We start from the raw sequence: 26,853 nt of genomic DNA, 5'->3' as shown, positions 1-26,853 counted from the left end.
GGTACAAAAGCATCTGATGAACTTTTGAATAGCAGGTAAGGCCCCATTACTTGCATTGTTTTATCAAGTGAGTTGTTTCTCTGAATTCATTTTCATCTTTGAAAAAGAGTCTAGGAAGCCATGTTCCAGAGGCAGGATGAAGTTAATGTATCTGTTGCTTTGTCAGCCCATATTACTGAGAAAATCTAAATACATGTGAGCTTGTCTAAATTATTTTTTAAATATTTAGTCCTGTAAAACGTTGGAATGAATTTTTGAAAGTACTGTTATGCCAAAATAATTTACCAATATGCTTGTTCTGGAGTAAAGCCATAAAAATCAATGGAGAACAACAGTGTCAGATTAGTTTCAAGACAGCATGAGAGAAGAATGAGAAAATAATGAAAGAGACTCTACAAATTTTGCTTCCAAAGAGGAGGAACCTTTTCTGTTTCTTTGAGATAAAATTAAAACAAATGCTCAGTAAGACATTAATATTAATACAGAGACAGTCTGTTGCACCTTCATTAAAAAAGCGAGTGCAGGTGCATTTAGGGGTCACTCTAACCTTAGCACCTCCTGTGTGTGGCGCCCCAGTGGGGCATTGTGTTGTGCTAGATGTGTGGCAGAGCCCAGGAACTGACCAGGGTATCAGCCAGGGTCGAGACCAGGCTCAGGGCTGTGCTGTTGTGTTTATTGTCTCTGCAGTTTTGCAGTGTGCAGTGCTGGCACTCGGAGCACCCTCCTGGCCGGGCCAAGCTCAGCTGTCCAGGTCAGCTGGAGGCGATGGGCTGCTCCCCCTGCAGGGACACAGGAGCTGGCCCCGTGTTCTGGTGCTTGCTGGGGAACGGGCTGGCTGGAAGGAGCTCCCTGGCAGGGGTGAGGAGCGCTGTGGCACATGGGATGCAGGCTCCTGGTGCCAGCAGTGCTGTCAGAAGCAGGGTGGTGAGACCCAGCCAGCTGCCTGCACTTCCACAGCCATCTGTCCTGCTCCTGCACAGCTGGAGCGGCCAGGAGTTAGTCCTCCACGCTGGGAGAGATACAGGTCTTGCTGTGCTACCTTAAATTGAATTTAAAAATAAAAAAAATAAAGTCTGCCTTGGGCTTAACTGCATGCCTTAAATGGGAAGTTTTAATAATGGGCCAACAGCAGCAGTTTGAAGTATCTTACTGAGGAAAAGGTCACTGTGCCCATAAGTTATCCCAGCATTTGATCAGCGGAGTCTTTTCCAAAGACTTTAAGACTCATTATTCACTGCTTATAAAGTCACTTGAGATATAACAAGTCTTTTTATAGTAATGAAAGAACTCCCACAATTAGCCAGAAGGCAGCCATCTATCTTTTTAAACTACTCGGTTCAGAGGAGACCAGGAGTTTCAGTCGTCTGTGTGTGGATGAATTGTTATGACAGTGATAAGTGTAACATTCATGTGGCGATGCCAGCCGTGACTGGGGTTTTTTTCTGTTAGTGAAATGTGGACTATGACTCCCTAAAAGGAAAAAAGTGACTATATGTTATTTAGAGTCCTAAAATCTGCCATTCAGCCTCTTCCATTATTCTTTGGGAACTGCAGATGATTAAAGAATGTCATTAATTTGGTCTCCTAAAACTTTAATGGCAGTTACCTTTTGAAGAGCCTCTTCTCTGAGAAAAGTACATATCTTGTAAGTGAAATTGGAGAGTGAGCTTGTGGTGGAGCAGAGACACCATGAAGTTCACAGAAGACTATAGCATTCAGTGCAAAGGCTTAGAGATAAAAAATGTTCGTTCTGAGCACACAGGCTGGCCTTTGATTGTATTTTCCCCATCATCAAAGGATTACTGCATGTGGTAGATCTCTTGAGAGATTTATTCAATGCCCTATCCCCAAACAGAAAAAGTTTGCAATGATTAATGTAATGAATGATGTCCTAATTATATCAAGAAGTAACACACGTATTTTATGCATGCCACAGCTAGTTTAGTCTTTATTGCCCTCAGGCAGAATCTTAATATCATCAAAAAAACTGTTTGTCAATATTAAAAGCAATTTGCATAGTAAATATACCCCAGCCTTGCAACACTACCATCTGGGTTAGCTGAGCATTCGTGTTGGTACCAGGAGGTGCTGGTGAAGGCAGACCTCATGAGTGCTCAGCTTTCCAGCTGTCACCCTGGGAGGATGACAAGTTCCCAGCCTGTGGGGAGGGGACAGGTTCAGTGAGAGGGCAGTGGGAGGTCTTTGCAGAGAAGAGTTCAGGAAAGGAAAGATGGCAGGTTTGGGAATCAGCAGGCGTGAGAGTCCTAGGGAGTAAAGAAGGGCCTGCACTGAAAGAAAAAGGCAGAGTGAGAAGAGCCAACAGACTAAGAGAGAGAACAGAGGCAGCAAAGGGAAGGAGAAATGAGGATGGGAATACAAACTGGAAGAGCATGCAAGAAAGATGGTGATTGCAGCTAATCACAGGTCTGCTGGGTAGATTAAGGGAGTTGGAAAAAGACAACAGCAGTTGATCACAAATACTTGTCTACCAGCAGTTGTCTCCAGGCAGCTCACTCTGAAACTAATGCAGTAATTCTTGAATTTAATTTGGTGATTTCATTTCACTCACGTGACAAATGCAGATAACACAAACCAAGAGAATTGCAGTTAATTGTTATGTTCACTCTTTCAAAACTTAAATGAATTTTTCTGAGCTCTTGTACTTTTTAGGCTGAACTTTCTGAGCTGTTCTGATATTGTTTGACATCAGCATTAAAGGACTTGAAAGGATCTTTGTGAGATGTGCATTGTTCTAGAAGACAGTGATGATTTGGAGGAAATATTCTCCAGTTGCACCGACTGCCAAGCTTCATGTTATGAAATGCAGAAATTAAGTTTGCATTTTGGCTACAAATTAAAGCTGCTGAGTAATGATTTAAAACTTGTTGGAGCAGTGATAGTTATCCTAGAGATGAGAATTGTAGCATCCAAGTCGTTTTTAAGAGATGTCCCAAGGTGAGGGCCCAGAACCACAAACAGTCTTTAGGAATTGAAATGTCCCTTGCAGTGTTAGGGAGATTGAAATGCTCAAAGGCATTTGTACTGAATGATCACTGTACCTCATCCAGCCAGCTAGAAGCAGGCTGCAGGCACGCACCTAAAACACAATCAAATTCTTGTACTCAATACCATAAATGCATTTAGGCAGTCGATACGTTTGGGATTTAAAACCCCAAAACCTCCTCCCAAAGTTGGGGAGATCTTCAATGATTGCTTTGCTTACAACAGACTTGAATGTTTTTTCAAAACATGGAGCATGATTCTACACACAATTTTGGGAGATGCTTCTAGCAGTGCTTTTGTTTTATTTAGAGGTGACTGAGTAGAGAAGGCAAAATCACAAAGAAAAAAGATACTGAGTTTCTATTTGTTGGAGAACCAAAGTTTCACAAGCACAAGGTGTTAGTTACCTTGCTCACTAGTTTGCTGTATTAACTGCAGATGTGATGAGGACTATTTGTCCATTCTTTGTACATCTGCCTGGGACAATTTTTTCCATTCCAGTTTGAAAATCTTCTGAATTCCCTAGGACATCTTGTTGGGCAATACTTCCAGGCAGTGTCCAGCTTTTTGCTGGAGTCTTTCCAAAATATGTCATGTCTGTCCATCATAGAGAGAAATAGCTGTCAGACCTGCCCTCGGATGCACTGATCTCAGTGAACAACTCTGACAAAATGAAGCATCATCTTGAGGTCAGTTGAAAGGAGGGTGCTTTTCTTCTGGCAATTGCTGTTTAAAATTATCAAAATTGCCTAGAAGTCACTGGGTTGTCTCGCTCTGAGAGGAAATTTTACAGAGTGGAAATAGGTACATTTTTATGTTTTCCCAGTTTTTGTAACCTTTATTTTGTCTTGCTCAGATAAAGACTTACCCACTGGCTTTTCAGCCACAGTAGATTTCTGCTAATTACTGGCAAATAGAGGTGGTGTGCTGGTTACACACAGAGATGCACGGAAGGCTGCAGTACTGGCTGTTGCCTGAGCCTATCCAGTTTTGTTGAACCACCTATACAAACCAGCTATCAAACAGCACAAACCTCAGCTCTACAGGTAATAGAGATGTAATTCTTGTTATAAGCCTGTGGTTCAGCTTGAGGGAAGCAGCCAGAACCTGCATGTTCAGCAGCTTGTGTAGCTTTTAGGAAAGATGACAAGATTTCACAGTCAGGGCAGCAAAGGATCAAATTGGAACAAGAGTCGCTTAACTCACCTGGCCAAGGAAGAGAAAATGTCATTAACCAGCATAATAGAAGTTGTGCCTTTACTGAGCTTGCATGAACTCTGACTGAGATAGTGGTATTGGATAATGGCTGAATTTGCTGTCTTTCAGATAAACTTGCTGAAGAAATGCGGCTTAGTACTAAACTGTAACCTAAAATGTCAGCGTGTCAAATGCCCTTCCTGTAGATGAGCTATCACACGAGTGTTAGCAGAAGACTCAGTGTCCTCAGCAGCACGGGTGTCACTGGGAGCAGCTGACAGGCTGGCACTGTGACATGTGCAATGCCAACCTGTCCTGCCCAGGGAGCCTCGCAGCTGTTGGCCCTCAGCAGCAGAAGTTTTCTAGAGTTTCTGTATGCCAAAAGCTGTAAATAAGGAAGGAAGCTGAGATGGTTTTGTTCTTTTTTCTCTGTTGCCTGCAGTTAGGAAGGGCTCAAATTCCTGTCCTAAAGAAGGACTGGTCAAACTTAAGGACGGTGTTTGATCTTTGTGCCAGTCTGCTGTCCAAGGATGCACCCAGGGAATGGTAGCCTGGGTGTATTTAGGGTGAGAGATTGAAGGTGAGGAGACTGCTGTGATGAGAGCAGATTTAGCACCTGTCAGGTCAGGGGCATCTTCTGCATGGGTGTTGAAATCTCCTAGGACAGTGAGCCTTGTGTGAACTCCATCATCATGTCAGACAGCATCTCTGTCATTTAGCTAGGAAAGCTGTGTGTCTAGACATCTCTGCTCTTGCAGAACACTTCAGTTATTCTTCCCATTGCCTCTACTGAATAAATGAAGTGTCTCAAAGGATTTTACTTCAGCAGAGGTGATCTTAAATTTAAACTTGCATATGCCAGATATTTGCTGAGGGTAGGAGGTTATCTCATGAGCTGCTTATGATTTTGTGATGATTGTATTCACATGACTATACATACTTTTTCCTTTTTTTCCCCTTTTTCTGCTATTTTCCTTTTTCTCTTAATATGGAAAAAGTAAAGACTACTGAAAACATTTACGTTTCTAGCTCTTTTCTTTCAAAAATTCTGCCCAGCATTAAATCAAGATCAAGAGCAGAAAAGTGACAGACAAGGCAGTTTAAATTTTCAGTCACAGTCACTTAAGTCCTGGAAGCAGTCTTCATTGAAGGACTGATTTTTCTTCACCTTTTCTTTAGCACTCATAACATTAAGATAATCTAACACCCATTTTTCTACATATCTCGTAGTCACTGTTTTGTTATTCAGTCCTGTCCTTCTCTGCTGCCCACCTCCCTGTGTGGGAACAGCCTGTGTGCACTGGTGCTGGCATTAGAAGTGGCAGTTGGCCAATGTCAGTTGATGTTTGCATGGAAGACAAAACCATTTCCTTGTTTATTTTCTGATGCTGATGAAGTTTTGCATGTGGCTGGGTTTAGAGCAAGAATCCAAAGGGGATGGCAAGGATCCAGGCAGTGGCCACTAGTCACTCTGGGGGAGATGTTGACAAGTGGCCCAGACTTTGCAGTGTGTCCAATAGCCGGGGATGGGGGAGAGAGCTTTCATTAAACAAAAGCTTAATCAAAGAGGGCAGGAGGATGGTTTACATGAGAAAAGATATATTCTTTACTTAACATTCACAACTAGCTTGTGGATTAATTAGCCCATCTGCTACAACAAATGTATTCCCTTGTCTTTGTGTTGACTGTTAAAAGTGACTGATTTCTCTATCCACTTAAAATAGTACCCTGGATTCCACTGAAAGTAACCTTTCAGAGGCGAGGAATTTATTTAATCGTCCACTAAGAACCTGTAAATGGCTTGTTGTAAATAAGTGCTCAGCTGTCTTTAACTCCCAGGGTAACTGTATGTGAGAGTTAAGTTGGGGGATAATGCAGGAAGAAGATCCTTAAAGAACCTGCAGGGAAAGTGCTTCCAGCCCCATATGTAGTACTGGCTTCAGGGTTTTAAAAAATTCTCCTCCGCCCCAAGTGGGCAGGACAGCTGCCAGCATAGAGTAATTCAGCTATAGATTTTCTTCTGAAAAAGGAGGCATTTGTAAATTATGTGACCTCTGTGCAGATCGACAGAGTGTGTTGATGAACTTCAAGTGACGATTTAAACAAGTATTGGGTCCACTGTGCTTGTGTTTCATAAGAAACCAAATAAAGGAGAGAATGTGTTTAAAGCCCTCAAATTAAATAGGCATTTAAATGAAAATAGAGGTCAGACATAGGTTCCCAGGATAAATGAAAATGTGTATCTTTTGTGATTTTTCACATTCATGTGATTTTAAAATATTATTATTATTTAGAAATAAAATTTGCATGTAAATGGCAATTTTGTGAATTTATGTCTATTTCCTCAGAATAAGTGATAAGTGTAGACTGATGTGAATAGACAGAGCTTCTGGTTTTCAAAAAAAAAAGTGTTTTGTATGCTATCCAAATGTCTTTTAGATTGTTGATGTGGATCTGTGATCAAATGGTTATCTTGTGCCAATATCCACATGGTTCAGCTGGGATACAGAAGGATTGTGTGTTTTATACTTGAATAGAGGGAAAGAATTGATACATTGCTATGTGGTATTTATTCCCAAACATGTACTTTTAGGAGAAACACCATATAGTTGTCTGAAGCTGAAAAAGTATTGAAAGGGACTAGGGAACCAGGAAAGTAATTTTTCTATTAGTAGGGCCTTAGGTATGAGCGTCCGTCAGACAGCCTATAGGCCACTCTTTTTACAAAAATCACAGACACTGGAAAACTGTGACCTTGATAGGATCTGAGTTAGAAACAAGAATGAAGCAGGGACTGAAGAGTGTCAGGAGGCTTGAAGCTTTGTCTCGAATTGCCTCCATTAGATGGCGCTGAGTCTGAACACCCTGGCAGCGTCACTTGTGCAGGGAGGGCTTGCAGAAGTTCTCTGCTGGGGGAAATTTCTTTGGTTTTCTTATAACTTATTTTTTTATTTGACAGCTCTGGCTTTTCCTCTTAGATACAACTGATATTTTCCAACGTAAATTATATTGTAATTAGTTATGATTTTACGGATGATAGTCTAAATGATAAAACTATAACATTAAATCTTACTTTTTTTGCTTCGGTTATCAGACAGACCAGAGATATGCATTGAGCTTAGGTGAGCAGCCTAGCTGCCTTTTGAATTTACCTGGTCACAGTCTAGGCTGCAGTGGTGTGGTACTTTTGGGTGCCCCAGGCACTCAGCATGAAGAGCTTTGAGCTTTTATATGTACAGAAATGTGTTCAAAATTTGTAGGCTTCTCATCACTGCATCAGGTCCAGCTAAAAAGATCAGCTGACCTTTACATTGGTGGCTACATCACATTACATTTATTTGGCACATCCTCGTGAGTGACATGGGCGTGAAAGGGCTGATTCTTTGGAAATTAAGCCAGAGGAAAGATGATGCTACCTTGTACTTGTGTACATACTCTGGAAATGTACTCACTTGATATGTACTTGAAATTAATGGTAAGCAGTGTCCTAGCCATGCACATAAATATGATAGGACTATGGTTGCACAAGTTTCTTCAAAATGTTGCTGAAGGCTGCTGAGTTACACACGCTCTTTTGAGTTTGCTGACATTGTTCCCGTTTGCTTTTGTCCTTTTTGACAAGAAATTTCCAAGAATTTCTTGAATGAAGGAGTGATGTCGCAAAGAAATTTTCATTTCCACCACTATTTGCAAACATTGCGGAAAAGTAATTTATGGGTCTGTCCCATTTCTGGGGAGGGTTCATTAAGTTTTATGAAGTTTTATGACACATTGTCTATACGAAGAAGATAATTTGAGCATGACCTTGCGGCAGACTCCTATTTCTGATTTGCTGGCCGTGTAGAAATTTTCCTGGGAATATAAATTTTAAGCAGGTTTTGGTGCCTTCAGGTAGTCACATTTCTTACTAGAAAACCCTACCTTTCTACCCCAGCACAGGATCATCTCATTTCCACAGTAGCTCACAACAGTTAGGTCCTGTGTAGCAGTCAACAGGGGTCCCACTGCTCTAGAACCAGTGGAATAGTATTTTCTCTGTAAGGATGTTGCACAGCCCTGTGTTCAAGGGCTTAGCTACTGACTGCCAGTGAGCAATTACCCTTCGCATTTTGTAGTGGGCTGATGCTTGCAAATCTTGCCCCAAGCACCTGAATTTGTATAAATTTAGCATAATCAAACCTTGCAGTTACATTATTTTAGGCCTCATCTAGACCAGGAGGAATTTGCTGCTTTGCCTGTAGCAGAGAGAAACCTTGGCACAGTCTTTTAGTTTTGCCAAGCTATGCTACATTTGCAATGTAATTTTCTCTGGTTGATTATTTGTCTGTTCATAGCAAATTATTTATTGAGTTAGTTCTCCTTCCTTGAAAGACCAGCAGCTGACTGTGCTAGTTCAATCTTCCTATCTGTGGTCTTAATGGTTGTATAATGGCCATAGCAGGTAAGTGACAAAACATTGAAAATTGGCCTTGTTTCTTTTTAGACATCAGAGAATGTTTATTGACATCTGCATTAATAACAGTGCTATGCCAGAAATCCTTTAAAACAATTGCATACCACAGAAAATGCTGAAATTCAAAATTAAAGGCACCCTTCCTATTTTAGCTGTATTTTACAAAGTTAATAAAATAGGATAAGAGGAAATAATTTAAATTACTTTCTAAATATTGGGGGTGTTTCGCTGTGTTTGGATTCCATTGGGTGGGACAGTTATGGAAGAGTTCAAACCATTTCTAATTTCTGGGAAAGATTAAAGAACTTAATTCTCCTCCCAGCTGTGTTTTCCCTCTTGCAGGGATACCAAAATATGCTCATCGATGTCATCAGGGGCTTGATGTGCCGCACAAATAATTCATCCCCCTATGTTTTACACCCATGTGTTTATGCTGCCTTTTCTCTCACCCTGGCTGTGTTCCCTGTTTTCCCTAGGTCAATGGGAAGGACCTGTCCAAGGCCACTCACGAGGAGGCCGTGGAAGCTTTCCGCAATGCCAAGGAGCCCATCGTAGTTCAGGTGTTACGACGAGCCCCAGCTGCCAAGGCTCACGGCGGCTCTCAGGATGTTCGGCTCACGGATGCCAGCACTCAGACTGACATCACTTTTGAGCACATCATGGCTCTGGCCAAGCTAAGGCCTTCCACACCACCAGTTCCAGATATCTGCCCTTTTCTACTTTCAGATAGGTATGGTTTATCTTTTTCTGCTGTTTACCTGCGGGATTGAGGCATTGCAGGGATGATCTTTTAGCCTTCTCCTGAAAAATCTCAGGAGCACTCTAAATAAATAATAAATGTTGTTGATAACCACTATCCCATTCAGGCTTCAGTGACAGCTTTCCTAAACTCTGCTTGTAGATTAAGGCTACAGGGAGGAATCACAGACATGTTTACTTTGTGTTTATGTATCCGTTCATCCAAAGCTAAGCCCTAGTCAAGAAGAAAAACACTTCTGTATTTCAAAGTACCAAAAAGGCTTCTTCAGACCTAGAAAGAGCTTGTCTTGCTTTCTTTTCTTCCAAGATTTTTACAAAAACAAATCAAGGAAACAAGTGATTTAATATAAAGTTCCCCTTATCAAAAGCAAAACAATTCCAAAAATATAGATATCAAAAAGTACCATTTCATCTGTCATATGGCAAAATATATTAATTAAATTATCTCTTTTTGAAACTGAATTGGATGCAAACTCCAGCAGGTGGTGCTTATACATAAATAGGGTGTAGGGTTCTTCCTCTTTTAACCCCACCTCATAAATAACATCATGTCGTGGGTGACCTCAGATGACCCTACAGACCCTTTGTAGCCTGCCAAAAAATATTATAGCCCTAGAGCCTTTTCACTGATTTGCTGGCATGTTGTGTGGAGTTGCAGAATTGATGCTAATGCAGAACATGACACTTTTAACTTTGATGCAGGTCCATTTTTAGAAATTCTGGGCTAGATGGATTTGACTTACTGCTGACTGCTGCACAGCAAGGAACAGGATACATGTATTTCTGAGTTTTTACTGGGTATTTCTAAACTCTGGGCTACTGTGATTGAAGTTCCTGTGCCCTCAGAATGGGGAAGAGTTTTCACCCTCTGCTGAAATAGGTCCACCGTGGATACTACATGGTTGGGATCCAGCCTTGGGTCTAAGGATGTTGTAAAGACCTCATTCTTTGTGTTCCAAACCCATTTAACAGTACAGTTTACTGACATTTTTAATTGTGCAGTTGCTCAAGTGCACTTCACCATGTTGTTACCACTTTAACACAAGAGGATAATGCAAGTTATTTTACATAAATTCTTGAGCAGTTTGTGAGCCTGATATGGCCTGTAGATTAAGACTATGACCAGATAATTAGTGAGCTGCCCCCAGCCATGACACAGCACCTGAATCTGGAGTTATGTACTTTTATGGGTGTAAGAAATCCAAAATGTCACAGTGAAGCAGTTTGGTTCAAACCAGATCCTTATAAGAAATAACCCTGTGTAAATATGCCTAAAGATGAATCCAGCAAAATGAACTGAATCAGAGCATGAGCTTTTCGGGAAAAATAGCCTGTGCTGCTTCTTGGCACTGCCTCTTTCAGGTACTTGGTTCTTTCAGGTTGCCCAGCCATTCAGACAAGCATTTCTGAGATGAGAAAACTATGAAGTGAGACTGGGTTGGCAGCAGGGGGAGGAGGTGACAGTGGAGGGGGGTGAGGTGGGACCTTTTAATTTAAAAAACCCATATTTTCTCATCTATTGTTATTGTACTGCTTTGTTCCACATAGCTGCCATTCTCTTCACCCAGTGGAGCATGAATTTTATGAAGGCAATGAGTATCTTTCCAGCCTGCCTGCTGATGCAGATAGAGCAGAGGACTTTGAGTATGAGGTAAGATCATGGGCACACTTCACCCTCTCTTTCTGTTATTACAGATATGACATTTACACAGCTGATAGCAGGCTCCTCTGAGAAAAAGAAGAGTGGGAATGCTTCTTAAAAATCATCACAAAAGGCAGTTTTGTGCTATACCTGTGTGATGTCACCGGATTTACTGGAGATAGGCTAGGGTTAGGCTAAAGATGTGAAATTTGAAAGCAGAATTCTGCAGTAGGTGACTACATACAAGTCTAGGAGGCTTGTTTAACATGTTCTGTCTTTCTGCAATGGAAACTGTAACTCAAATGCTTCTCTTTAGTAGATTTAACACTTTAAAGCAGGCCTTTCCACAAGTGGTTACTGGAAGCTCAATTGCTTTCCTCCTCCTGCGTCTAATTTTAAGAATCAATTGTCCTTGTATTTCATGCATTAGAAATCAGTCTTCTAGATATTTGGGTGTGTGCTTGAGTGTTTTTAAGATCATGCTTCAAATTGGACAATGAATATAGTTTTTATTACTTGCTCTTTGATATTTGACATTGTAAGTATTGCAGTTATAAGAGATTGTGCTCTGTACCACAGATCTCCCTTTGCTGCTAATGTATTGCACTGTCTGGTGACAAGGGTGGATGTGTTTCTGAGTCACTGGAAAATCATTATGTGAAGCTTCCCAAAATGATAACATATGATTAGTGATGTTGCTCTTCATTAGATTTTAATTTCAATATCTAAATTATCTACTTGTCAGTCAGTCATTAGCTTTTCATGTTTTCCACTGTCATCTAGTAACAAAATATTTATAGGAATAGGCACAAGAAGCAGATGGTTCTTTTTATTATTAAAGTGCCGAGTCTTTTCGTAAGTTCAAGTTACTCTGTTTTAAATAAGAATGATTATAAATAATTTAAAATCTTTAATGCAAGATTAAAAACTTCTCACCTCCCTGTTTGCTCTACTTTAAGGAACCCTTTTAAAGGTTTCATATAACTGGATGGCATTTGGAAATTAAATGAAAGGCAAAAGCCTTGGCAAATACTCAGTGAGTTCACTTTTATTGTGTCTTTAGCATCTAAGACACTCAACTGCACATTCAGCCCATTGCTCTTCTAGCAGACAGGGGAATCTGGAAAATCAAATAACGTCTACTCAGTGGATCTCATCAGAACAAGCAAACTTTTATTTGAACTCCTCAAAAAATCATTGCTATGGATAAGTGAAATGATTATTTCTTCCCAGTTGGATTTTGGTTTAGGGTCTCACAGCATCAGAGTCTCAGACTTTAAGTTTTATTTTGGCTCCCCCTGTGTAATACAATATTAAATTTCTCTGTCAATTGTGTTTGTTCATGATGCTTGTTCCTGAAATGTAATAGAAACTATTTTTTTCTGGTAGTATGTAATTTAATTAGTAATGTAAGCATCTAGATTTTTTTTTAATGGTAAAATAGAAATAATTTTCAACATTTATAAATTACTATCAGTGACAATTTTTAAAGGGTCTACCTGGTGGAATCAAGTCCTCTTTGTGGCCATTATTTATCCCTAATAATGGCTGGCCTAAATGCTGTGACTACAGTAAATGTTTGAACAGGTTCTCAGTTGCCTGTGTTCTCTGCTAATCACAACATCATAGTCATTAATTTGCTGTTAGCTGTGATTCAGTTGCCTAGGGCATATTCACTGAGTGACTGAAATAAAGTGTTTGATGTGAAATTTAAATGGGAAAGAAACTGTCTAGACTCCTTTGAGAAGAATGTTTTCTACTAAATATGTGCGGTTTTAGGAGGAACAAGAATATCTCACAGCCTTTAATTAGCAGAGCTCTAAGCATTAAAGATATTCCCAAAGTTTAAGCCCATATGGTAATATTATGGTTTAGGTTACTTACTGGTTGTATTATCTGCTATTTCAGGTCTCTGTAAGAGCTTATTAAGCTCCCTTGCCATAACCAGGGATCTGGAAAAACTGAGAGCATTGTCCTCAGAGTTATACATCTCCATCCCAAAAAAGAGTCTCAGAGTCAAAAAGAAATTCCCAGCTCCTGTTGCCAGTCCTGGGGAGAAGCAGCAGGGCAGGGGTGGAGTAGAGGCTATGCTCCAATGCTAAACTTACAAAACTGTATTCGCCCTATGTGATGTGGGCATTTTTCCTCACTTTCCTTTGGAGATCTCCAATTAAAGACCAGCTTTTATATTACTTCCTGTATTAAATTGTCTCAAAAGTGTGTTGCTTTGTTTCTAGATTTTTAACACATCATATCCACAATCTTAGGGTGAAAGCAGCATGGAGAAGGGTGCAGAAGCCCTGCTCGTGCCACCCCTCAGTCTGCAGGCTGGATGGAAGAGCCACAGAGTGCTCTCTATCTCACATTTGATTGATTTGTCCTGTGTTTAGGGGAAAGAGGTTTATTGTTTTTACTGTGCTTTATTTAGAAGGATGAGTTTATCAGTGTTCCTTGATTTTATAGTTGTTTTTTCATTTGTGACAACTTTCTGGTTGAACTTTAGCTAATCACACACAGCCAAAAACTTGTCTGCTGTCAAGAGCGTGGTTCTGTTTCCAAAATGCACATTAATTTTCCCATTGTACAAAAGAATGGAGACAAGTAGCTCACAGGTCTCCATGGCAAAAATTTTAAATGGATTAAAATCCAAACGTGGAGATTTCAGAAAGAAATTGAAACAAGATAGTGAGCAGAAAAAGAACTACAACAACACCTCATTATTTCCTAGAAATGGTTTGTAAATGAAGAATGCATCAGTTCTGAGACAAAAACGCAAAATATATGGCCACATTAGGAAGTAAGGAAATAAGATGATTAGCAAAGGGGGCGCTGGAAACAAAAATGTTTTCCAAGAAAGGGAAAGACCTGAAAAACTGTGATCACTTTGGTTCTTGCTTACAAATATGTGCTAGTGTTTAAGTACCTGAGCTACCACCATAAGAGCCCAAGAGGAGGATCATATATAATGGCCAGCACTGGGGCTATGGACTTACACTTGCAGTGGTAGGATTAGACACTTACAAGACTCTTCTACTCCAGCTGTAAGCTAGAAAAACCCCGTGGGCTGTGGTCAGATTGTCACACTGCAATGAACTCAAGTGTGAGCCAATTGTCTTGGAAGGATGCACTCCCAGGGAGGCTCATTAGGCTCCATACAGTACCACACTTTAAACAAATGGCTGGGAAGATGATGAAGCTGGGGGATTTTCATCTGCCAACTTGGCCATTCTTGTGTTGTTACTGCAAAAATTGTCCTAAAAGAAATCTGAATTGCTGGTAGATGGTAAGGCAGAGCCCACATCAGTCAGTGCTGGCAGAAAGGCATCAAAAGATTTGCAATTCTTGCATAGCCAGATACTCATGAGGACTTTTAAGAAGCAGGAATGGACTGATGTGTAAGTGCTCCATTGGACTTGCAATCAATATCACTGAAAGAGAGCCAGAAATATTCAGAACAAACCCACCCAGCCTGACTATGAGTGGCTTTCTGCTGCTGGACAAGTGAGTTTAGATTATAGATCCCACTTGCTGGTTCCAATGAGGTGAAATGACTAAAAACATCACAGTCCCCAGTAAATCTGTGTTAAACTTTGCTCTAAAATTTGTCCTTGTAAGAATAGAGGCTGCAGGTACTAGGGAGGAATAAGTAAGCTAATGGTGCACACTTAATATTATTTCTAAACCTACTATCCAAGAGAGGGAAATTTTGTATACTTGTTTCAGAGCATTAACAGTAATACAGAAATCAAGGGGACAGAGTCATTGAAATGGTGGTACAGTTACAAAAATAGGTAGAAAAAAGATAACCAACAAAGAATGTTGTAAAGACAGAGCTGGTCAAAAGAAAGTATCACTGATGTCTGGTCCTGTGCAATCAAGTCTAATGAGATGAGAAAATAAGATGTTACAAGCAGGCACAAGCTGGTAGTGCTGTTTAGTCACCAGGTCCTTATCCATGGGCAGAGACCTTCATCCCATGTATGTACTGAAGAGGCTTTTGAGCAAAAGCAGAATGGGAGGTGATTGCTTTCTGCTGGGGGATTACAGCTTTTAAAACCTCATATATCTCAGATAGGAAAAGCCGAGGATTTCCAGCTGAATGCTTCTTCCAAACAGCAAAAGCAGACATCCCTGAGAAGGAATAGAAGTGGTTTGCATTTTCTGTTGTTGCATATCTGAGGAAGACTATACTTAAATTTGCTGTCAACACTGAGGTGTTGTTTTTTAGAGGAAGGTTGTGTGTAAGTCAATGTGGATGCACAAAGGAAGCAAGAATAATTGCCTAAAATACTTTCTAGCTCTGATTATTTTCATTTCTAGGCACAAGTGATTGTTTCAGCTTTCAGGAGCCTGGAAATTATATCACAGTCCATCATATCAGGAGTGAAACATTTCAAAGTGAAAAAGGCAGAATGGCAGCCATTGTGTTAGCCCACCTGTGTCTGATGACTTTGGTTCTAATGCAGACCAATGCTAGGCCTGATAGACTGGGACAGTTTTAAGACCAGTACCTCTGAAAAGTTGCTTAGGATAGAGTTGACCTTATATGAAATTATGAGGTATTCTGGTGCTCTTCACTTAAAAACCATTGAGCAGCTTTATGTTACTTTTTTGCTCAGTTACTTTTTTGTGTATATCAGTAAGCATGCAGAGAGCCACGTGAATCATGTGCAGGTAAAATCTTTCTGTGGTCATGTTTTATGGAGCCTTTTGTGTCCAGGCAATGAAAGGATAAGAGTTCTTGGAGGAAAGAGCATGGTATTTTGAGAAAAAGCCATGTGAGACTTTTCCCACTTGGAGCATGAGCTGGAAACTACACACATGCTGTGTGGATTCTTCCCATCCTATAGAAAATAGGACTTCTGGAAATTAGAATATTCGTATGCAAGTTTCTGTACTGCATCATCCTCCTCCTGAGCACAGCAGTGCATAGTGCTATGAGGGCTGGCTAATACTTCAGGGCAAAAATTATTACTCTTAAGATCATGTTCTGATTTGTAGACCCAAGGGACAGATTTTTCCATCAGAATAAGGAAATAAATGTGTGTGTATGCATGTTGAATGCAAATGCTAATTTATGGTTATGCACAGCCATTCATTTAAATGTTTTGATAAGTATTTGCACTCATAAATCTGTTAACTGTAAATTTAGATTAGTCCATCAAATTTACTATTGGTCTGATCCAAACCTGCTGAAATTCCTAAGGTTTTTTATTGACCTGAACATTTCTGGATCAGATGCTGCCAGCTGTTTTCACAAACAACTAAAAATGGGTCTAGCATAGAGATGAACTAGAAACCTTTTGGAATTGGCCATAAGTCTTTGTTTAAACATCTTTCCACTGAACAAAGTTGCATAGGGGAAACTTTTACCCTGCTCTTCTTATTTCTTCTACTATATCTGAGCATTGCAGTAGATACAGTGCAGCAGTAACACACTGGTTCCCTCTTCCAGTAATACTCATCCCATTGTGATGAGAGAAGGTATTTCAGGAGCAAATTCAAATTTATCAGTTCTGTGACATTACACTTTTGACGTGATTGATTTTTATTGGCATTTTTTCCTTAGAAATAAAGGAGTAATTTCAGATTAGCAGTCTGAGTGAGGCTGTTTTTCTGAATAAAGTTGCTGGAACACCTATAAGTATTTATGGGTTGAGGCTCTCCTGGGCCACTGAAGAGTGGTCTCAGTGATGTTCATTCTCAGTGAACAGCCCACCATTGCTGTAATAGTCCAGGAGAGACCCGCCTGCCTGGTGAATTCCTATTTAAGACCTTTTCAACACATGGATTACTTAAACAATAAAACAAACAGATCTGTCTATCTTGTGAATACATATTTAGGGCCTTTTTAACATGAGGATTAGTGAGCTGATGGCCTGTAACAGCTCCCTCCAGAGCTCTGATAGTCTGCAAACACCCCTGTGTGAGCATTACAGGAGCTTGCAGCAACACAACTGGAACTCCTCCTCAATTGCTAGCACCTGAACAAACAGGTTTTTATGGAAACAGCTTCTGTGCACACACTGCCAGCGCTGCTGATTGCTGCTGTCAGGCTCTTTTGTTTTGTTACTTGATGAGTGTTTCTGCACAATGAAGCTAGATATCAGGTTGTGCTTGCTGTTTCACTTTATTTCCTACTGTGACTGGAATCTTTATATTTTACCCTGAACTTCTTAAAATTGGAGATAAATCACAAAATGCACCTCTAGGAAGTAAAAGGCAGTTTTTGAATTCAGCAACCACCAGACATAATTTAAAAGAGAAGGCTTCAAGAAATATGGATCTTTATAGAGATATGAGTGTTGTAGTTTAGAAGAGCTGAAGTGGTGGACAAAGTTGTGTCTCTTCATTGTCATCAGACCTGACTGGTATGGTAGGAGAAATAGGAACAAACTTGCTGTGCTGTAGATTTTCAATGGAAAAAGCAGATGCTTCTCACCACATGCCTTACTTCATAGAGCTGCTGTTGTGGTGGAGGGACTGAACTGACAGCTCAAAGTGGGCTTAGATAATTTGGGACTTCATCATAGAATTGTGGAAAGGATTGGATTGGAAGGGACCTTAAAGATAGTGTAGTTCCAAGCCCTGCCATTGGCAGGGACACCTCTCACTTGACCAGGTTGTTCAAAGCCTCATCCAGCGCAGCCTTGAACCCTGCCAGGGATGGAGCATCCTCAGCTCCTCTGGGTGTCTCACCACCCTCATAATGAAGAACTCATTCCTAATATCTAATCTAAATGTGCCCTCTTTGATTTTAAAGCCCTTACCCCTTGTCCTGTCATGACATGCCCATGTATAAAGGTCATCTCCAGCTCCCTTGCAGCCCCCCTTAGGTGTTAAAGGCTGCTCTGAGTTCTTCCTGAGGGTTTCTCTTTTCCAGGCTGAACAACCCCAATTCTCTCAGTCTGTTGTCACAGGAGGCACACTTGGCACATTGTTTCTTTTCTGACCATTGGTTCAAACCTAGCAGTTACAGCTGAATTGTGGTTGCCCCATGGTATAGAGACATTTACTGACACCATTATTCTGATTTTTTTGTGTCACTTTTTAATATTATATGGTACTTGCTGATAAGAAGTATCATGGAGAAAGTGAACAAGTATGTGTGTGCCTGTAGTTTGTGGTCTTGGCTGCTTAGGAAGGTCTGATTTGTGAGAACTTGGGGTGATTTGCCCATTTTTTTCCCCATTCCACCTGTTCTATCATACAAATATAAAGAGAAAAAATGGACTCTGTTTTAAAGCTATCTTGCAAAGAATTCTCCTGGATTAGTAAATAGATTATTAGAGTTGTTTCAGTTGGACCTGAGGAAGCACTTATAATGGTCAGGGCTTCTAAAACCTTTCCTTGTGATTTCTTCCTGTTAACTCAAAAGAGTTCTGGGTGGCCAATGCCCAGCCTGTGACCCAGCTATTGACTAAAAATAGAAAAGGTCACAGTTGAAATAAAAAAGGGGAAAGTGGCACTGGAATATTTTTTGCTTTATTTCTCTTAATAACACTGGATAATAATTAAAAGAAGACTGAGCGTGCATTTGGCATAAAACAGCATAAGATTATGTATTTTTAAAATACCCTTGAATTTACGTCAGTATAATTTACCCCTAGACAATAATAAACATGGAATTTCTCCCTAGCTGCGGTCAATTGTACACTGTAAATGAGCAAAGGATTGATAAAAGGAGCAGCCCTTTTCTTTCAGTTTTTCATTTGTCTTTTAAGTATTGAGGTCATTTTTCAGGTATAAATAAATTAAACAAAACCATTCTATTGAGGTTCTGCAGTGTTATGATGTCCTGTATTGCTACATGAATTCACAAGCGGGTGAACTAAGGACAGTTGTATTGAGAGACTTGCCAAGTCAATCAGTGGCAGAACTGGCAGTAAAAGCCAGAAGCCTTTAATTGTAATGCATCTCTTTTTTTGGCCATTAAATCACTCTTCTTCCTTGCTAGTCATTGGGTCATTTAGATACAAGGCAATGTCAGGGTAATTTCTGCCACAGTTGTTCGCTGATTTTGAGTGTATTGCTGTATATTATCACAAAATCCTGACATTCAAAGTGAATGAATTTGCTGTCATCTCACTTCCTCAAAGTAACAAATATGCCAATTTAGGGATTTGAATTGTGTCCATGACTGCAGAGGATCATGAGAGAATGGGGAGAAAAAGACACAAAACTGGAATGGACAAATTTATCAAGGTTATTACCATTTATTGTGTTTTAAAACAAGAGAAAATATATATCAAGTCAGTGATATTCATTCTGTTTCATGATTTCATAAAACAAGCTCAGGGTTACTCCTTATTTCACCAGGAAGCTAATAAAAATTCTTACTTGTTGTCAGAGCTTATGTTGTTCCATGAAAATGAAGAAAAGTGACTTTAGTTCAGCAACACTTTATTGCTGGGCAACATTACAATATATGGAATGTGCTTTTCAGTCAGTGAAGGAAGAGAAAGGTGCTGGTAATATTTTCATATTTATGGAAAGCTGTGGATTATAAATCTTCTGTTTTGGAGAAATTCTTTGTTTAGACAGGTCTTACATTATTATCCCACATACTTCCATATATGCTTTAGAGTCAAAATGTTTCTAAGGGTTTTATTAATGCTATTTTTCATATGCCTTCTACTTGAATGTTCGTGTAGTCTGTCTTGGAAACATGAAATCTAGCTATACAGACAAAATATGAGAGGCAATAATTTATTTTACATATTCTTTTAAAAGTAACCTCAGTCATGTTAGCCAGTTTATTATAATATGTTACTATTTTAAAGCTTAGAGCCTAGGAAATCCTTGAGCACAGGAAATATGGGCTGAGTCACCCTAGCAAGAGGGAACCTTTTACAATAAACTGGGCTTAAAACAAGGTTTCAGTATTATTCATGCTGGGCTTTCAGAGGAGAAATCAAAAAAAAAGCAGGAGAGGCCTTTTCTCCGAGAGTTTGCTTTTTTATTTAATGAGGGATCTCTTCAAAGAGAATGTGATAGTCATTCCTAGAGGGCATGGTTTGGTGAGCAGGAATACAGGTGAAACTGTATTGTGCATCAAAAAGCAGAAGATGAGCTTGCTTTGTATTTCATCTCATGATTTTATCAATCTGCACAAGTGTGTGTTAGGGGGGTAGAGGGCATTCCGTGTGCAACAGAAGTTTGAACAGCTGAAACTCAGCATGGATGTGGTGCCCATAGACCTCACTTTGGTGCCAGGAAAATCAAAATGTGTTTTGGAAGTAATTTCTTATTTCTTCATGTGCTTGATTTATAGGCACATGTGTGTGATTAAAGTGTGCATATTTTAACTATACATATTTTAATGTGTGTGTACCTTAAAATAAACAAGACCATAGATGGGATGGAATTGTAATAGTGCTTTCTAAGAATTTCTAAGTTCAACTTTAAAATTAGCTTTTTCATAGTATTTTGCCTTTACTGTGTTTGAAAGGCATAAACTGAATTACAGGAAGGTATATTTCTCACAAATGTAATTGAAAAACTACATTTTCACTTGATTTCAATTAATATCCCAAAATAGCCTTCACACAGTTGTAGATCTGGGCTGTCCATACACATGGAGTTGTAACTGGGTAAGAGTTTGAATCTGCAGCTATGTGTTCCGCTGTCCAGATAAATGCTTACTGCAGCAGATGTTGGCACATCTGTTATGCCTCCCCATTTCGATTGGCTGCCTGGGTGTTTAGAAAGTGCTGATGAGGCAGATAAATCTTCTGACACATTTCAGGCCCAAAGCAGGCAGGCAGCAGTAACAATGATGTTTACAGAGCCAAGTACTCAGCAGTAGCATTTTAAAATACAGCAAATATAAAGTATGATTTTACCTGCACTAGGTGAAATTTATTGTATTGTATTGGTTTAATTTATTATTTCATTTACTATATCATGAAAGCTAATTATTCTAAGTGATTTTCAGCTGATCTGAACTGCAGCTATGATGCCCCTTAAATCTCTGGACTTTGTGTATCTAAGGTATATTGTCTAGAAGAAGGTGCTTGCTACAGTTTAGAAAGAACAATAAGCTATGAAGAGGTTCTTTATTAGACTTAAGAGAATGGGAAACCAGAAACAACTGAGGTAGATGGGTTTTTTGGAAGGGGAGCAGCTATCATCTGGGGACCTTAAGTTCCTGGTCTTATCAGAATTCTTACTTTCAACAGGTTTTCTTCTACCCAATGAAGTGTGTCAGACTTGAATGTTTTTATACCATTAGGGCCTGGAAAACTCCATAGTATCAAAGAGGACATTCATGGACACAGAGAATATATCTGACAGTCTCAGGTGTGGAGACTGGTTTCCAAGTACAGAGAGCTTTTGCACGTCTTGGATCCCTTCCAGACCTTAATCTCCAACACAATGAATGATAAACAGAAATGTAGAAGTCACTGTAAAGATTTTAGCACTGATGTCATGAGCTAAGATTGTCTCATTCCCTTCTGTAGACATTACCACTAAATTTTCCAAGTGGCCTTCAATTACCCCTATTTGAGACAAGTCCAGAAATTGCAGTGAACCTGTTGTAGAGGAGCAAAGAAATGGATGCTGATTATACAGCTGATGTAGTTATAGTCTATAACTTGAAGTTGTAGTTACAGTCTACAGCTTCTCAGGACAACTCTTCCAGTCTTTGACTATCCTCATAGTAAGAAGCACTTCCCTAAATATCTAACTGGAATTTCCCAAGTAACAGCTGATGTCTGTTGTCTCGTGTGGCTGTCACAATGCATCTCAAAGAGTCTGGTTCTGACTTCTCTGGACTCTTGCATTTGATGTCTGAAGGAAGCAACAATATCTCCTTATTGAGTAGGTGAGTTCTCTTCAAAAAGCTAATCAAATGCAGTTCTCCCAGCTTTCCCTTTTTGGAGATGTACTCCAGCCCTCTAATTAGGTAATGGACTTCTAGTCAGATATGGAGTACTGTATTCCTACCTGAAAACCAAGAGGAGGTCCATTACAACATTTTACATCAGAGCCATTTCCATTGGAAAACAGATGTGGGGGCAAGTTCTGGAAATCCCCAAAAAGAAGAGAAAATTGAACTGGTTTGGTTTGTTAGGTTTGTTTCCCCCACCCTCAAGGAGCAAAAACCAATGTGACAGTTTAGCATGTTCACACACACTGCTCAATAGAATAGTTACTACTACAATCTCCTTATCTTTTTTTAACATAAGGTTCAGTTTCTGCCTTGTCTGTGCTATTCCCACCTACTTTGTTTAATGAGAAGAAAGTGACAATGTAGGGTCTGAGATCAGTGAAAAAGAAACACTTCACTGCATATTATCAGTTAGCTCATTATACTTTAACCTCCTCTTGTATCCTTGCAAATTCACATTTCTATTGAGGACAACACCAATAGCAAGGACCAAAGTTGACTCCTGGAAAATTCTACGTATAAGCATTTCATCATGGATCTCTCTGCTCAGAAAGCAAGTATGCATGTTTTTCCCAGATACACAATATACCAGAAGGGGTGCTGAGTCTCAAGCAGGAGAAAATATATATGCATATATATCATAGGAAAATATAGATATGTAGTCAAGTATTTCTAATAAATTAGCATTCATACTGCACCATGGGAGAAGAACAAAAGTAAAAAGGACAAATAGGAAGGTGGAAGAATCAGGGAGAAAAGTAAGATCATGGCTTGTTTGAAAGAAGACAGTGGATATTTTACTTTCCAGTAAGTGATCATGCAGACAATAGGGGAAAATTGTTTTTCAATAGCATTTAGAGTATTTTAAGCTTAATATTTCTCATAAGTGTTGATTTTTTGGATTTGTCATTTTGGAATGTGAAGATTTGGTATCATGCACACTAACTAAGCTTCAAGAGAAGGTTTGTGATTTCCTGCAGGATACACTGTCAGCTGTTGACCCTTTAGCAGCCAGGAAGCCTGTAATTGGTAAAGGATTTTTTTTTTGCTTCTTTGACTTCCATATGACATGCACTCACTCCAAAGTCCACCATGTGTCTTTAGGCTAGAATATCCTTTAAATGCAAGTCAGACAGGCCACACAAGGTCTGCCAGGCCCACAGACTTAGAGGTGTTCATCTCATCCTCATATGCTCCAGACCCTTCCTCCCACTGCAACACTGAATTTGTTCATAGCACAGTGATCACAGTTTTCTCATATTTGTAGTCCAGCTCCATCATTCATCCAGCCCAAGCAGTTGCCCCATCTGCTCCATGACTGCTGTCCCCCTCATCCTCACTCCAAGGGGGTCTCAGCTAACCAGGGTGTCCTCCTCCTCCCACTCATGGCCAGCAGGCTGTAGCTGGTCATCACACATCAGACTGCTGAATACTCACTGGCAGGCCTACCATGCCTTAAGTTTCTCCGTTGTTTGGTTTTTCACACAGAAATGTAATGCACACCAAAAATTTTCACTCCAGAGCTGCAGGGTGAGAGTGAATTCCCACATCCACTGGAGCTTCTTTATTATCAAAGGATTCAGCAGCAGCAGGGCCAAATTCTGCTCCCCCAGAACAATGATATTTAATTAATAGGTGGCTATATTTAAGCATATTAATTCTGGGGTTTTCTGCTAGTTTTTTTCTTTTTCTCCTTTTGTTTTCTTTTGTTTTGTTTTCTAACACTGGTATCATTGTCTACAGCATCCTGCCATCCATTCTTTGTCTGGACACAAAAGAGCATGTGGCTCTAAGAGTAGCTATAAAGCAGGGATCAGTAGGAAAGTGGGTTTATTTTTAAGTATTTCTCATACTACATTGTGTTTGGGTTTGGATTATGCATTTGAAAAATGCTTGCTGATATTTCTACTTTCTGCTTTGATGTAAACAAATCTTGTGTCAGAGATTCTTAAATCTAAACCAGACTTTAAAAAATGAGGATTATATGAGACATCAGCCTATAAGGTAAAGCCCCCACCCCTTGGACTGAGCATTGTTTTTCCCCACCATGTGGAATGGAGATAACCCTCTGTTTCTTTGTGGTAAGCTGCCAACCAAATCCATTCTGGCAAATCTGACACCCAATGTGATTTGTCCTTTTCGATGCTGTTTATGAGAAGTCAGGACGGTCTTCTGTCAAAATTGATAAGTGGGAAGACACCAGGGAATGCAATTTTATTTGTAACAGCACAGCTGCCAGCAGTTCCAACTTGTTTACATCTAGGCTGGCTCTGTCTTGCTCCATAGCTTTTCTATTTCCATCCAAATAGCCCCCAAGTACATGGTGGATGTGCCGGTCTGTGTGAAATCTGAATAACAGAACAGACTGGGACTGTTAGAGAGAGGAAAAATAATTTATTTCTTTAGGTTATTTTTACAACTTGAGAATGTCAGTAATTTTAAAAGTGAAACACTGAACTCGACCAAATCTCCATAGACATTTACAGAATGGGTTCTAAAACTGATGTATAATGTGCTAAAATCCTGCAGTGTTTGTAACCTTCCATGGTGAAGATAGCAGAGCAGTTAAGAGCTTTGCTTTTCTGACAGAGGAATTGTTTCTCTTGTAAAAGTGGCTAGTGTTTGTAAATTAAATCCTCTGCAAGCTTTTAAATACAAGTTTATTCATTGTGAAAAGAATGTGCTAGGACCCTGCGGTGACCTGTGAAGGGGAGGGCTGTTTCATTGCACTCTGTTTCACACTGAATACTTCTGGAACATAGCCTTCAATTAGCCTGTGTTACAAAGACATTAATGTATTTCCTGGAAAATCCCTTTGACAGGAGAGCATAACTCTTGATGATGTTAGGATAGTTCTGAGGTCTAGGATGCCTTTGTTTGCCTGCAGTATTGCTTGCCTGCTGTCTGGAAGCCCCAGAATCCCAGGCGGTTTTGATCTTTTTTTATTGGCACACTTAAGAAAGCTGCAGTGATAGGCAGTTCCTCTATACAGGCTCTCCTGTGAGCTGTTTCTTTAGAGCAGCTCACCCTAAACACTCAGTTGTCATGGAGGTAAAGTGAGAGAAGGGCTTTATGTTAGACTGATCTATCTTATGACAGAAGAGCTTTTCTAGAAACTGAAAATTCTTGTTTCCTTTTGCCATTTCTTTTTGCATTTATGAATAGATAGGTAGTCTATGTGGTTTGTCATTAAAAGTTAGTGAAATCCAGAGATGGCTGCAAATGTCATTACTCTGATTATGAGGATTGTGGGGTGATCTGACATTTTCACCTTCTCATTATAAGCATATACCCTGTCACTGTGTTTTCAAGATTTGTAATCATGCTCTTAAATTAACTGTTAGATGATTGCCAGGAAAGATTTTCTGCGGTGTAACTGGCCTGCCTGGCATGCATTTGCATACAGATATATAAGCACTGCACAGGTATAGAAGTACTGCAGTGCCTATATAGTCATATACCAAAGTTTGTACACATAGACACATGCAGGTAAAGAATTAAATATTCAACATCCACCACAACCCTGAATGTGAAATAGCTTCCTTATTATGGAATTACTTTGTTAAATATACAGCAGAGGCATCACAGACTCTCTTCATCTAAACAAAGATAGGTAGTCCATAGAAAAAAGATCACAGTTGAAATAGATTGTTTTGATGAATTCTACCAATGCTAAGATTTACATCTCTTTCTTCTGAGTTTCTTCAGATTACTTCTGGTCACCATTAAAGATATAACCTCTAAGAAAAGGCATGCTCAGTGTTGGAAGTATGATTTGGGTTATGAGACACATGATACCTGTTTGAAACACTGTCTGTTTAAAGTGTGTATCTTACCCATTGTACACACCCTGATGATTTGTACATGACACTCACAACTCCTGCACAGTACAAATTCGAGATGAAATAAACTGTGCTTTAAAGTGAAGTCTAAAGAATCACATTTATTCTGCTGATGTTTGTTTTGCTACAAACTCTCTGTTTTACACCCTCTCATTTGCAATGCATGATTTTATGTGACATGTAATACCATTATCATCTCTTCTGAATTTGAGATGAATTTTTTTCTATTTAGTAGTTCCACTGTTATCCCTCCTAGGGCTTCATTAGATTGAACTGTTCCTGGATGAAGAGTTAAGGTTCTGTTTGTATTATTTTTATTTCATGAGCAGAATTACTTGCCAGTGATGATGAGTGTGTGGCATTATGAAAATTAAATATAATACAAAGTAGCAATGTAAACGACCGGTGATTTAGCAGCCTGGGAAAGGTAAATCCTTCAGGTCAGGTGGAGGAAAAGACCAAGAAAGTGAATGCTATTAGCAAGATCTGCCAGGTTCCTGGCTCTTTGAAGCCCTGTCTGAAAATTATCCCAATGCTTGCATCATTGAGATGCAAGATAAGTGATGAGACAAGAAATTGTCTCATTGAAGTGATGAGACAAGAAATTGCAGAGTTGGAATTACTAAACACTTTTATGAGACTGAGACTGATCTTTTCTTAGTTTCCATAGTTTACAGAAACTAACAAGAAGCTGAAAAAAAATTACTTGCAGAAACTTCTTATAGTAACTGTGACAGAAAGTGTGAAAAGCAGCCAAAATTCAGCTGGAGGTCTCACCCATAAAGGTGCAGAATCAAGATGATACTGCAGAATGAATCTTAATTTTAAGGTGTGTAATCCACATAGTCCCTTAGCTCTTCTGTTTGAGGCCTCAGAAGACTGGCACTAGCTCAGAAAGATGAGGATTTTTTTTCAGTGTAACTAATTTATTAAAATAAGTCTGACTTTAATGCACTCTCTCAGTTAATTCCTTATTGAGCTATTCTGTAAGTACTCTGATCTCGGCCTTTTGTGCTTCCTTCATTCAATTACTCATTCTGTCAATTATACCATTAGCAAGATG

General features: G+C 39.6%; 1 protein-coding gene across 3 annotated transcripts in view; it reads left to right on the top strand.

Annotated features, from left to right (window-relative positions):
• PDZRN4 (PDZ domain containing ring finger 4) overlaps nucleotides 1-26,853 on the top strand; it is a 223,708-nt gene that overhangs the window by 174,681 nt on the left and 22,174 nt on the right. For all 3 annotated transcript variants that reach the window (XM_058021886.1, XM_058021887.1, XM_058021888.1), the window contains 2 exons: nucleotides 9,130-9,383; nucleotides 10,961-11,063. In XM_058021886.1, the coding sequence (XP_057877869.1) occupies nucleotides 9,130-9,383; nucleotides 10,961-11,063 (357 nt within the window). The remainder of the gene's footprint in view (nucleotides 1-9,129; nucleotides 9,384-10,960; nucleotides 11,064-26,853) is intronic.

Source organism: Melospiza georgiana, chromosome 4 (genome assembly GCF_028018845.1).
Source record: "Melospiza georgiana isolate bMelGeo1 chromosome 4, bMelGeo1.pri, whole genome shotgun sequence".
In the NCBI taxonomy this organism is placed as follows: domain Eukaryota; kingdom Metazoa; phylum Chordata; class Aves; order Passeriformes; family Passerellidae; genus Melospiza; species Melospiza georgiana.
This window is presented reverse-complemented; position numbering and strand designations above follow the sequence as displayed.